This window comes from Lolium rigidum, chromosome 1, assembly GCF_022539505.1.
Source record: "Lolium rigidum isolate FL_2022 chromosome 1, APGP_CSIRO_Lrig_0.1, whole genome shotgun sequence".
Classification (NCBI taxonomy): domain Eukaryota; kingdom Viridiplantae; phylum Streptophyta; class Magnoliopsida; order Poales; family Poaceae; genus Lolium; species Lolium rigidum.
The window spans coordinates 142,427,979-142,440,612 of NC_061508.1; the positions used below are offsets into that span (position 1 = coordinate 142,427,979).

Genomic DNA, 12,634 nt, shown 5'->3' on the forward strand with positions numbered 1-12,634 from the left:
TAGCACATGGATGTGCAGTCTGGCACTGCAGTTGAATATTTCTAGTTTCAAAATGCATTGGCAACTTGTTTAAATAAAATGAGTTTCTACAATCTTCATCTGTAACATTCAAGCATGTCACAATGTACAATATTATGCATCCAGAGGCCCAAAAAAGCCACAACCATGCACCTCTAAAAAAATTGCCCTTTCTTTAGATTATCAGAAATTTTTTATCAAGATGGAGTTGCACAAAATTTCTCTCGTTTACATATCATTCTCGATATACTAACGCCAAGGGATGATTTATTTGCTAAACAAAAATAAAAAAACTGTGCGCTGAACATATAACAGAAGTGGAGAAGTGTCTAGTATAGAGATCACAATTGCGAATTTGCACAACTTATATGAAGGTCAGGGAGTAGAGAGCTACCTTGTGGAGAAATAGCAGACAGCGGAAGCATGAGGGGCGGCTGGAGCGACCTGGACCACAAGCTCTGCAGCGGCGCTCGGTTTGCAACCTCTTGTTTCTTCATCTTCCGCAACTCCAATTTGTCATCTTTTACATCTTGTGTTTTGGGCGGAGTCTACCCTTCGGGCACATTTTGGCCAATGAACTGCGATCGCATTGACATGTTGGACTGCCAATTCTGATCAAAGCCCATTCTGGCCTGGCCCATGGGCAGCCCTCAGACTGAAAGCATGAACAAGAAAAACCAATTCCATAATCCAATCCAACTATAGATTCATGTATTTCCATCAAACAATTTATTCATCCACGAAGTTTTAACCGTATTAAATTTCAATATTAGTGCATGCAATGGCACATCGACAAGCTCAGTTGAAGAATCTCCAAAGCACATGGCTTCTCTTGGAATATCAATGCATCACATTATCATATTCAGATCATATACCAGATGTTTGGGAAGCTTAAGCATGCCAGCGATGATGCATGATCAGATCAAATTAATCAAGTTTTGTCGATGATACTCTAGACACGTCTGCAGAAGAAAATTTGTAATTAACAGACCACTAGCTTGTCTTGTGCACGATCACAAGATTCTTCTTGTCTGCCAACGCAGATTGAGATTACTGGGCTGTTATAAGAACAGAGCAGCCAAAGGGAGGATGGAATGGTGGATGGTGCTGATACCTTGGGAGTTTCTTTGTTCCTCTAGTTCTCGACGTTTCTGCTCTTCTGGCTCCATACAGAAGAAATGTGATAAGCACACAGGCTCTATAAAATAGCACACTGGCTTCGATTTCAATCATGGCTCGCCATCTACAGTCTGTGAGTTTTCCTTCTTGTTCTACTGATCTCACATACGGTATAGGAGCTGGCGAACAGCTGCAGATCTCGAATGGTTTCTTGTTGCTAGAACTCTACAGTCCGACACGAGAAAATAGCGGGTTGAAGGTCACTGTTAACTGTTCGTTCGAGCCAGGAAACTGTCTTTCCTGCATCCACTCGGTGAAGAAGGCACAAGAATATATGAAAGAAGTGAACCAGTACTTTTCTGTTTAGAATGAGTACTAACTAAGATGACCAGATTACTTACAAGAGGGTGGAAGATGACTATCTCGCTACTTGAGCCATGCAACTTCTGTCAAATAAACTTGCGATGATAAGCAAACAAGCTGAAGCAGCTGCGTACTGATTGGAGTTGGATATTATTCATCAGGAGAGTAGCAGGGAGTATGTTAAGAAAATTGATACAGCACTGGTGTTTCCCTTTTGTATAGTCTCAGCTGCTTTTTTCTTGTGAAGGATACTCTCAGCTTCTAGATACACTTCTTTTTTTTTCGTGAAAACGCAAAAGACTTGCGTTTCGATGCATTGATAGATAGGAAAAAGTTTATATGTACAAGTCCACGAAGGGACCAACACCCCGCACTACAACTCGACCCAAGAAAGGAGACCTAGTCTAGGGGATGATCTGGCGGACACCCCGGGCCCCGCGCTCACCCACTGTTGCGCCTCGGTCTTGATATCGTTGAGCAGGGAAGGCACCGAGGGTTGTGCGTTGTCAAAGATCACAGCATTCCGGTGCTTTCAGATCCACCACGCCGTGAGCATGATTACCGACGATGTACCTTTGCGCAACTGGCGGGGAGCGGTCCGCACCGCCTGCGACCACCACTCCACGAAGTCCCCCTCCGAATCCGGAGGCCCAGAGGTAGATCGGATCCATGAGAGGACCTCGAACCAGATCGTCCTGGAGAATGAGCATCCGGTGAGTAGATGCGCCATAGTCTCCTCGGATTGGTCACACAGCGGGCACCTGGGCGCATGTGGTAGACCACGACGCGCCAACCTCTCACCCGTCCAACACTTGTCCAGACAGGCCAGCCATAAAAATAATTTCACCCTAGGAGGCGCCCAGGATCTCCAGTTCAGCTCCCATGATGCTGAGGTGATCCCCCCTGGAAGAGGGCCTCATACCAAGAATGGGAGGTGTACTGGCCGTCCGTCCGTCGTCCACAACCAGGACATCGTGTCTTGCTCCCTCGAAAGCTGGACATCCCTCAGTCTGACCCATAGTTGCACATATTGCCATAGTGCTAGGGGACTCGGTGATCCAGCTATGTTGGGGATCCAAGTGCGGTCTACCAGTGCCTGACGCACCGTACGCACCTTCCTGCGCCGTTTAGGAACTAGCGCGAACACCTCTGGTGTCATCTCCTTGATGGACCTGCCGTCCAGCCACCGGTCCTCCCAGAAGAGCGCGGACTCCCCATTACCCACAATCATCAAGGTGGAGGCCGCGAAGATGTCCAGCTCCGCCTTCGAGAACTGCATGTCCAGCCCGCGCCATGGCCGTTGGGGGTCCGTGTGCATCCTCCATAGCCAACGCACCCTAAGGCTTATGGCCATCCGTGCAAGGTCGGGGATCCCCAACCCCCCTAGGTTAAGCGGCCGGCACACCCTTGCCCAGTTCACGTGGCAGTGACCTCCATTGGCCTCTGCCCGGCCCACCTAGAGGAACCCTCGCAGGATCTTGTTGATCTGTTTTAGGGTCTTTTTGTTCAGGGCCAGTACCATTAGCTGGTGCAGCGGGATTGCCGCGAGCACCGCTCGGATCAGCGTCAAACGTCCAGCTTGCGGCATCATGGATGCCCGCCATGTCGGCAATTTGTCAGCTAGCCTGTCCAAAAGCGGCTGGAAAGTCTCGGCCGACAACCGCCTAATAGACAGGGGAATGCCCAGGTACTTCACCGGAAAAGCCGCTAGCTGGCACTCCATGTGCCCCGCCGCAGCCACAGCTACCTCATCCGAGCAAGCAATAGGAGACACCGAGCACTTAGCGAAGTTGGTGCGTAGGCCGGAAGCTTGCCCAAAAAGCTCCAGGATCCAGCGGACCGCACTCAACTCTGCCTCATCCGGGTGACAGAAGATCACCACATCATCCGCATATAGCGACACCGAGGTCACCAGGTCCCGTCGCGCCAACCGTCGCAGCATACCCAGCTCGGCTGCCTTGGCGAGCACCTTGTTGAGCGAGTTCATCACTAGGACAAACAACGATGGCGACAGGGGTCCCCTGTCTCAGTCCCCTCCGATGCTGGATCGGGGGCACTGGCTCGCCATTGAGCATCACCGAGTACTGGCCGTGGCCAGTAGCAGAGAGACAATCTCTCGGAACCTCGGCCCAAACCCTAACTTCTGGAGAACCTCCATGAGGAAGCCCCAGGATACTGAGTCGAAAGCCCGAGCAATGTCCAGCTTCAGCATCACCCTCGGCTCCTTCCCTCTGTACCAACATGAAGTTGTCGTGGATGCACCTTTTGCGAATGAAGGCGCATTGGTTGCGATCCACCAGCGACTCCATCCGAGGTGCCAGCCTAGTGGCCAAAGTTTTCGCCACCAGCTTGGCAAAGATATGAATCGGACTTATCGGCCCGTAGTCGCCTAGCGCCATGGCGTCCGGGCGCTTGGGCAGCGGGACCAGCGAGGGCCTGGTTAAGGCCTTGGAGTCCGCGCCCACACATCGTATAAAGCTTGTCAAAAGCCGCCATGAATTCAGCCTTGACCACCCCCCAACATTTCGGAGGAACTCAGCCGACCCAACATTTCTGGAGGAACTCAGCCGTGAACCCATCGGGGCCGGGCGCCTTGCCTGGTGGCAGGTGTCTGATTACTTCCCACACCTCCTCCTCCGTGAACGCTACCTCGAGCTCGGATAGGTCCTCTGGTGTGGTGCCCAAGAAATCCAAATCCAGCGAGTGCGCCCTCGCCACCGAAGTGCCCAGCGAGAGCCCTCAAAGTGCGCGAAGGTAGCTTCAGCCATGGCCGCGTGGTTGGAGAGAACAGCGTTATCCACCCTCAAACTATGAATCACGTTCTTCCGGCGCTCGTAGGCCGCATGCTTGGTGGAAGAAGGCCGTGTTGGCGTCCCCTCCCTTAGCCATGCTATCTTTGCCCGCTGGCGAGCCATCGTCCGCTCGAGTGAGGCCAGCCCTAGGTAAGCTTGCTTGAGGTGCGCCCGGAGTCGACGCTCATCGGGGGTGAGCAGTCGGGATTCCATGGCGGTGTCCAACCTCAGCACCACCTCCCGCGCTATCATAAGCTGCAGTTTGATGCATCCAACCTTTTTGTCGCTCCAGCTCATAAGACGGTGCGCAGTGAGTTTCAACTTAGCGGTGAGCCGCCGGAAGGGGTCAGTGTCTCCCTGGACCACATCCCAGGCGCTCTGGACCACCTCTTCGAACCCATCAAGCCGCAGCCAGAAATGTTCGAACTGGAACCTCTTCCGCCCCGCCGACTGTGTGGTACAGTCAAGGAGGAGGGGGCAATGGTCTGCCATAACCGTCGCCAAGCTGCGCAAGCTGCAGCTACTGTGGAGCTCCTCCCAAGCCAACGTGAAAAACACCCGCTCAAGCCGAACAAGCGTGGGGGTTTCACGCTCGTTCGACCATGTGTACCATCGACCATGCAGGTAGATCTCCTTCAACTCGCAGTCGTTCAGGAGTCTATGTGATTGGAGTCCACCTTTCAAAGGAATTGCTCGATCATTCAAACTAATTTGTGTACAGAGAAGTTAAAATGCCCAGAGGTGAGAATACTTTGTTTCCTACTTTTATGATAGTTCCATTGCCTACGGATGCATGCGTCATCATAGGCGGAATATTTCTCTTGGTGTTTTCTCGACTGGGAGGTATATACTTCTATTCCAAGGTTTTTGAGTCGTTGTATAGTCACCGACTAATCACCAGGTCGTTTTCTCAAAATCAGGGCAACACGCGACTTATGGCGACTAATCGCCGAGACGTAGGGCTGGCGATTCGACTAGGCTCGGCGAATCAAAAACCTTGTTCTATGCACCACTTTTCAAGCATACAGTTGATTTGAATGGCCACAGAAGCAAAATAAAGAAAACAGAGAAATTTAGTGGGATTAAGTTTTGCTTAATTAAAACTTCACCAACAAGAAAGATCATCATGTTTGAGAATCAAGTAGTATGACTAACTAGTAACAAGATTGCGTAAAGAAACATAATGAAAAATGCAGTGATTAGGGAGACAAAACCATTAAGAGATCATTTCCGTAATGGTTGGGCATAAAATAGTGATGCTTTTCACACGGTAGGGGGCTCAATCTGAAAAAGTGGGGGATACAATTTTGAACTAATGGCAAGCCAATGATCCTTGTCTAGTTGACCTTGTCTTCCATCTCCAAAACATGCCAGCTCAAAAGCACGAGGATTCAATTCATTAGAGACCATATCCTATAGTATTGATAACAGGATACTAGTCAGAGTGACACCTCACAGCAAAATGCCAGGTTAGCCATCATGATCAACAATTTCACCAATATACAACTGGTTCTTGCTGCCATTTTCTGACGATAATATGTTGGCTCATCTCTAGGACAGCAAACAGACTAACAAAATGAACTAAACATCAGACGACTTTGTTGTTGTAATCGCTATGCTTCTGCCAGATCTCCATCTATAGCAGACAGCATCTGGGAAATGAAATGGCATGATTCTTCGTGTCCAACAATCAAATACTCTTGAATGTATGCTTCTTCTGTATAAATAAGCCTGAGCGGAATGGTAGACCGTAGACACATCAAACCAAAAGTCCCTCTTTCCTGCTCCTCTCTTCAAGTACAATACAGAGAAAACCTTCAAGATCAGAAATGGCTTTCCACCTAAGATCGATAAGTTTGCCTTCAAGGCCTCAGGCCAACGAGGCCGAAGTCGAGCAAGAGCTGCTGAGCCTAGAGGCAAGCATCTCTCCCTCCACCACCATCGGCACGATGTGTGATGGTCTGAGGAGGCTTGGAAACATCTACAACGGTGTTGAAGAGATTATTGGCCTGCCAAGCAACCAAGTTGGGAAGATGTTGAATGGAGAGATGGATAGCTCTCTTGAGCTGTTGGATCTCTGCAGCATCATGCAAGAGATCTTCGTAGAGATGAAGGCCATCATCCAAGAGCTGCAAGCGGCTCTAAGAAAAGGAGATGATGCAGCTGTTCAAGCCAACATCCTATCTTATACTCGTTTGGCAAAGAAGGCCAAGAAACTTTTCAAGAAGACCACGAAGAAGGCTACTTCTGCGGGTTGCAGTATGGTCATGCTATTTACCAAGGCTAGGGAGATATCCGTATCTCTGCTGGAGTCCTCAGTCCATCTCTTGTCGAAGGAAATCGATATGCCTAAACAGTCTCTTGTCTCCAAAGTATTTCACAAGAAGAAGGCAGTTGTTTGCGAGGAGGATCTATTGCAGGAGTTAGAGTGCAGTATTGGAGATCTTGAGAATGCTGCAGGACATTTGTTCAGGAAATTAGTCCACATCAGGGTTTCTCTCCTGAACATTCTTAGCTCATAGATACTTCCACACCACTCTTGACAGCCTGTGATTGGCATCCGCCTTTTTGAGGACTAGCTGATCTTGGTACAGTTTTCCCAATATGTAATTATGTATAGAATACAGATGTACAGGAAATTATAGAGAGAAAAAACAAAGTTTTGATCCATTTGCCCATTTCATGCTTCAAGATGTGATTTCTGATCTAAGTATATATACTTATTGCAGTATCCTTGGTTCGCGGATCATGTTGGGCGTACATTAAACATGACAGGTCGAAGTCACAATGGCTAAGCCTGTTCATAGGAGAATAAATCAATTTAATTACCAAGATTCCCCACCACCACCACCGCCTCCAGCACATGGATGTGCAGTCTGGCACTGCAGTTGAATATTTCTAGTTTCAAAATGCATGGGCAAACTTGTTTAAATAAAATGAGTTTCTACAATCTTCATCTGTAACATTCAAGCATGTCACAATGTACAATATTATGCATCCAGAGGCCCAAAAAAGCCACAACCATGCACCTCTAAAAAAATTGCCCTTTCTTTAGATTATAAGAAAAAAATTTATCAAGATGGAGTTGCACAAAGTTTCTCTTGTTTACATATCATTCTCGATATACTAACGCCAAGGGATGTTTTATTTGCTAAACAAAAATAAATAAAAAACTGTGCGTTGTGTTAAGCTTCATGCACTAGCCACTTGAACCAAAAGTCCGAACTGATGGAAAGGGCTAGGCAATCTACTTGTACACTTCACAACACCCCCACTCCCGTGTGACGGGAGAAGAGAGTCAACACGTGTAGAGAGGCAAAGAGGCAGCGGCGGCGGCCGGGCGCGGGACGGCGGGGTGCCGGGGCGGGCGGCGGCTGCGGCTGCGAGAAGAGGGGGGAGAAGAGATAATTTTTAGAATAACTGATGGAAAGGGCTAGGCAATCTACTTGTACACTTCACAACACGCTGAACATATAACAGAAGTGGAGAAGTGTCTAGTATAGAGATCACAATTGCGAATTTGCGCAACTTATATGAAGGTCAGGGAGTAGAGAGCTACCTTGTGGAGAAATAGCAGACAGCGGAAGCATGAGGGGCGCTGGAGCGACCTGGACCACAAGCTCTGCAGCGGCGCTCGGTTTGCAACCTCTGTTTCTTCATCTTCCGCAACTCCAATTTGTCATCTTTTACATCTTGTGTTTTGGGCGGAGTCTACCCTTCGGGCACATTTTGGCCAATGAACTGCGATCGCATTGACATGTTGGACTGCCAATTCTGATCAAAGCCCATTCTGGCCTGGCCCATGGGCAGCCCTCAGACTGAAAGCAAGAACAAGAAAAACCAATTCCATAATCCAATCCAACTATAGATTCATGTATTTCCATCAAACAATTTATTCATCCAAGAAGTTTCAACCGTATTAAATTTCAATATTAGTGCATGCAATGGCACATCGACAAGCTCAGTTGAAGAATCTCAAAAGCACATGGCTTCTCTTGGAATATCAACGCATCACATTATCATATTCAGATCATATACCAGATGTTTGGGAAGCTTAAGCATGCCAGCGATGATGCATGATCAGATCAAATTAATCAAATTTTGTCGATGATACTCTAGACACGTCTGCAGAAGAAAATTTGTAATTAACAGACCACTAGCTTGTCTTGTGCACGATCACAAGATTCTTCTTGTCTGCCAACGCAGATTGAGATTACTGGGCTGTTATAAGAACAGAGCAGCCAAAGGGAGGATGGAATGGTGGATGGTGCTGATACCTTGGGAGTTCCTTTGTTCCTCTAGTTCTCGACGTTTCTGCTCTTCTGGCTCCATACAGAAGAAATGTGATAAGCACGCAGGCTCCATACAATAGCATACTGGCTTCGATTTTTAATCATGGCTCGCCATCTACAGTCTGTGAGTTTTCCTTCTTGTTCTACTGATCTCACAGATGGTATAGGAGCTGGCGAACAGCTGCAGATCTTGAATGGTTTCTTGTTGCTAGAACTCTACAGTCCGACACGAGAAAATAGCGGGTTGAAGATCACTGTTAACTGTTCGTTCGAGCCAGGAAACTGTCTTTCCTGCATCCACTCAGTGAAGAAGGCACAAGAATATATGAAAGAAGTGAGCCAATAATTTTCTGTTTAGAATGAGTACTAACTAAGATGACCAGATTACTTACAAGAGGGTGGAAGATGACTATCTCGCTACTTGAGCCATGCAACTTCTGTCAAATAAACTTGCGATGATAAGCAATTGTATACAAGCTGAAACAGCTGCGTACTGATTGGAGTTGGATATTATTCATCAGGAGAGCAGCAGGGAGTATGTTAAGAAAATTGATACAGCACTGGTGTTTCCCTTTTGTATAGTCTCAGCTGCTTTTTTCTTGCGAACGATACTCTCAGCTTCTAGACACACTTCTATGAGTCTATGTGATTGGAGACCACCTTTCAAAGGAATTGCTCGATCATTCAAACTAATTTGTGTACAGAGAAGTTAAAATGCCCAGAGGTGAGAATACTTTGTTTCCTAATTTTATGATAGTTCCATTGCCTACGGATGCATGCGTCATCATAGGCGGAATATTTCTCTTGGTGTTTTCTCGACCGGGAGGTATATACTTCTATTCCAAGGTTTTTGAGTTGTTGTATAGTCACCAACTAATCACCAGGTCGTTTTCTCAAAATCAGGGCAACACGCGACTTATGGCAACTAATCGCCGAGCCGGAGGGCCGGCGATTCGACTAGGCTCGGCGAATCAAAAACCTTGTTCTATGCACCACTTTTCGAGCATACAGTTGATTTGAATGGCCACAGAAGCAAAATAAAGAAAAGAGAGAAATTTAGTGGGATTAAGTTGTGCTTAATTAAAACTTCACCAACAAGAAAGATCATCATGTTTGAGAATCAATTAGTATGACTAACTAGTAACAAGATTGCGTAAAGAAACATAATGAAAAATGCAGTGATCAGGGAGACAAAAACATTAAGAGATCATTTCCGTAATGGTTGGGCATAAAATAGTGATGCTTTTCACACGGTAGGGGGCTCAATCTGAAAAAGTGGGGGATACAATCTTGAACCAATGGCAAGCCAATGATCCTTGTCTGGTTGACCTTGTCTTCCATCTCCAAAACATGCCAGCTCAAAAGCACGAGGATTCAATTCATTAGAGACCATATCCTATAGTATTGATAACAGGATACTAGTCAGAGTGACACCTCACAGCAAAATGCCAGGTTAGCCATCATGATCAACAATTTCACCAATATACAACTGGTTCTTGCTGCCATTTTCTGACGATAATACGTTGGCTCGTCTCTAGGACAGCAAACAGACTAACAAAATGAACTAAACATCAGACGACTTTGTTGTTGTAATCGCTATGCTTCTGCCAGATCTCCATCTATAGCAGACAGCATCTGGGAAATGAAATGGCATGATTCTTCGTGTCCAACAATCAAATACTCCTGAATGTATGCTTCTTCTGTATAAATAAGCCTGAGCGGAATGGTAGACCGTAGACACATCAAACCAAAAGTCCCTCTTTCCTGCTCCTCTCTTCAAGTACAATACAGAGAAAACCTTCAAGATCAGAAATGGCTTTCCACCTAAGATCGATAAGTTTGCCTTCAAGGCCTCAGGCCAACGAGGCCGAAGTCGAGCAAGAGCTGCTGAGCCTAGAGGCAAGCATCTCTCCCTCCACCACCATCGGCACGATGTGTGATGGTCTGAGGAGGCTTGGAGACATCTACAACGGTGTTGAAGAGATTATTGGTCTGCCAAGCAACCAAGTTGGGAAGATGTTGAATGGAGAGATGGATAGCTCTCTTGAGCTGTTGGATCTCTGCAGCATCATGCAAGAGATCTTCGTAGAGATGAAGGCCATCATCCAAGAGCTGCAAGCGGCTCTAAGAAAAGGAGATGATGCAGCTGTTCAAGCCAACATCCTATCTTATACTCGTTTGGCAAAGAAGGCCAAGAAACTTTTCAAGAAGACCACGAAGAAGGCTACTTCTGCGGGTTGCAGTATGGTCATGCTATTTACCAAGGCTAGGGAGATATCCGTATCTCTGCTGGAGTCCTCAGTCCATCTCTTGTCGAAGGAAATCGATATGCCTAAACAGTCTCTTGTCTCCAAAGTATTTCACAAGAAGAAGGCAGTTGTTTGCCAGGAGGATCTATTGCAGGAGTTAGAGTGCAGTATTGGAGATCTTGAGAATGCTGCAGGACATTTGTTCAGGAAATTAGTCCACATCAGGGTTTCTCTCCTGAACATTCTTAGCTCATAGATACTTCCACACCACTCTTGACAGCCTGTGATTGGCATCCGCCTTTTTGAGGACTAGCTGATCTTGGTACAGTTTTCCCAATATGTAATTATGTATAGAATACAGATGTACAGGAAATTATAGAGAAAAAACAAAGTTTTGATCCATTTGCCCATTTCATGCTTCAAGATGTGCTTTGTGATCTAAGTATATATACTTATTGCAGTATCCTTGGTTCGTGGATCATGTTGGGCGTACATTAAACATGACAGGTCGAAGTCACAAGGGCTAAGCCTGTTCCAAGATTCCTCACCACCACAACCTCCAGCACATTGATGTGCAGTCTGGCACTGCAGTTGAATATTTCTAGTTTCAGAATGCATGTGCAACTTGTTTTAAATAAAATGAGTTTCTACAATCTTCATACGTAACACTCAAGCATGTCGAGGCCCAAAAAAGCCTCAACCATGCACCTCTAAAAAATTCCCTTTCTTTAGATTATCAGAAAAAAATTATCAAGATGGAGTCGCACAAAATTTCTCTTGTTTACATATCGTTCTCGATACACTAGCAAGGATGTTCATTTGCCAAACAAAAGAAGAGCTGTGTGCTGAACATATAACAGAAGTGGAGAAGTGTCTAGTATAGAGATTACAATTGCGAATTGAGGATGGGCAGTAGCCAGAATAACACATATGTCAATAGCTAAATGTTGGGTTACCAATTCATTAAATACTAGAATGAGCGTGCATCCATTCAATTATGCCAAGATCCCCCATCCGACTACACTGCACTGCTGGTTCTTGCTGACAATAGCGGAACATGATAATATGCTGGCTCAACTCGAGGACAGCGGACACACTAAAAAATGTACTAAACATGAGACGACTTTGATGTTGGAATCATCTATGCATCTGCCAGATCTCAAGCACAGCAGACAGCATCTGGGAGATATAATGGCCATATTCTTTCTGTCTACCAATCAAATGCTACCGCTTATACACATCTTCTGTATATATAGACCTCAGCTGAATGGTAGACACATCAAACCAGAAGTCCCTCCTCCTCCACCTCCTCCTCTCTTCAAGTACGATACAGAGAAAACCTTCAAGATCAGAAATGGCTTTCCACCTAAGATCGATAAGTTTGCCTTCAAGGCCTCAGGCCAACGAGGCCGAAGTCGAGCAAGAGCTGCTGAGCCTAGAGGCAAGCATCTCTTCCTCCACCACCATCGGCACGATGTGTGATGGTCTGAGGAGGCTTGGAGACATCTACAACGGTGTTGAAGAGATTATTGGCCTGCCAAGCAACCAAGTTGGGAAGATGTTGACTGGAGAGATGGATAGCTCTCTTGAGCTGTTGGATCTCTGCAGCATCATGCAAGAGATCTTCGTAGAGATGAAGGCCATCATCCAAGAGCTGCAAGCGGCTCTAAGAAAAGGAGATGATGCAGCTGTTCAAGCCAACATCCAATCTTATACTCGTTTGGCGAAGAAGGCCAAGAAACTTTTCAAGAAGACCACGAAGAAGGCTACTTCTGCGGGTTGCAGTATGGTCATGCTATTT

General features: G+C 46.5%; 2 protein-coding genes across 2 annotated transcripts; both read left to right on the plus strand.

Moving 5' to 3' along the window:
• Positions 1-6,121: 6,121 nt before the first annotated feature.
• Positions 6,122-6,814, plus strand: LOC124682489. Its single transcript, XM_047217161.1, has one exon. The coding sequence runs from the start codon at positions 6,122-6,124 to the stop codon at positions 6,812-6,814; it is 693 nt and encodes a 230-aa protein (XP_047073117.1).
• Positions 6,815-10,396: 3,582 nt separating this feature from the next.
• LOC124682490 lies at positions 10,397-11,089 on the plus strand. The gene has a single exon (XM_047217162.1). The coding sequence runs from the start codon at positions 10,397-10,399 to the stop codon at positions 11,087-11,089; it is 693 nt and encodes a 230-aa protein (XP_047073118.1).
• Positions 11,090-12,634: the final 1,545 nt, after the last annotated feature.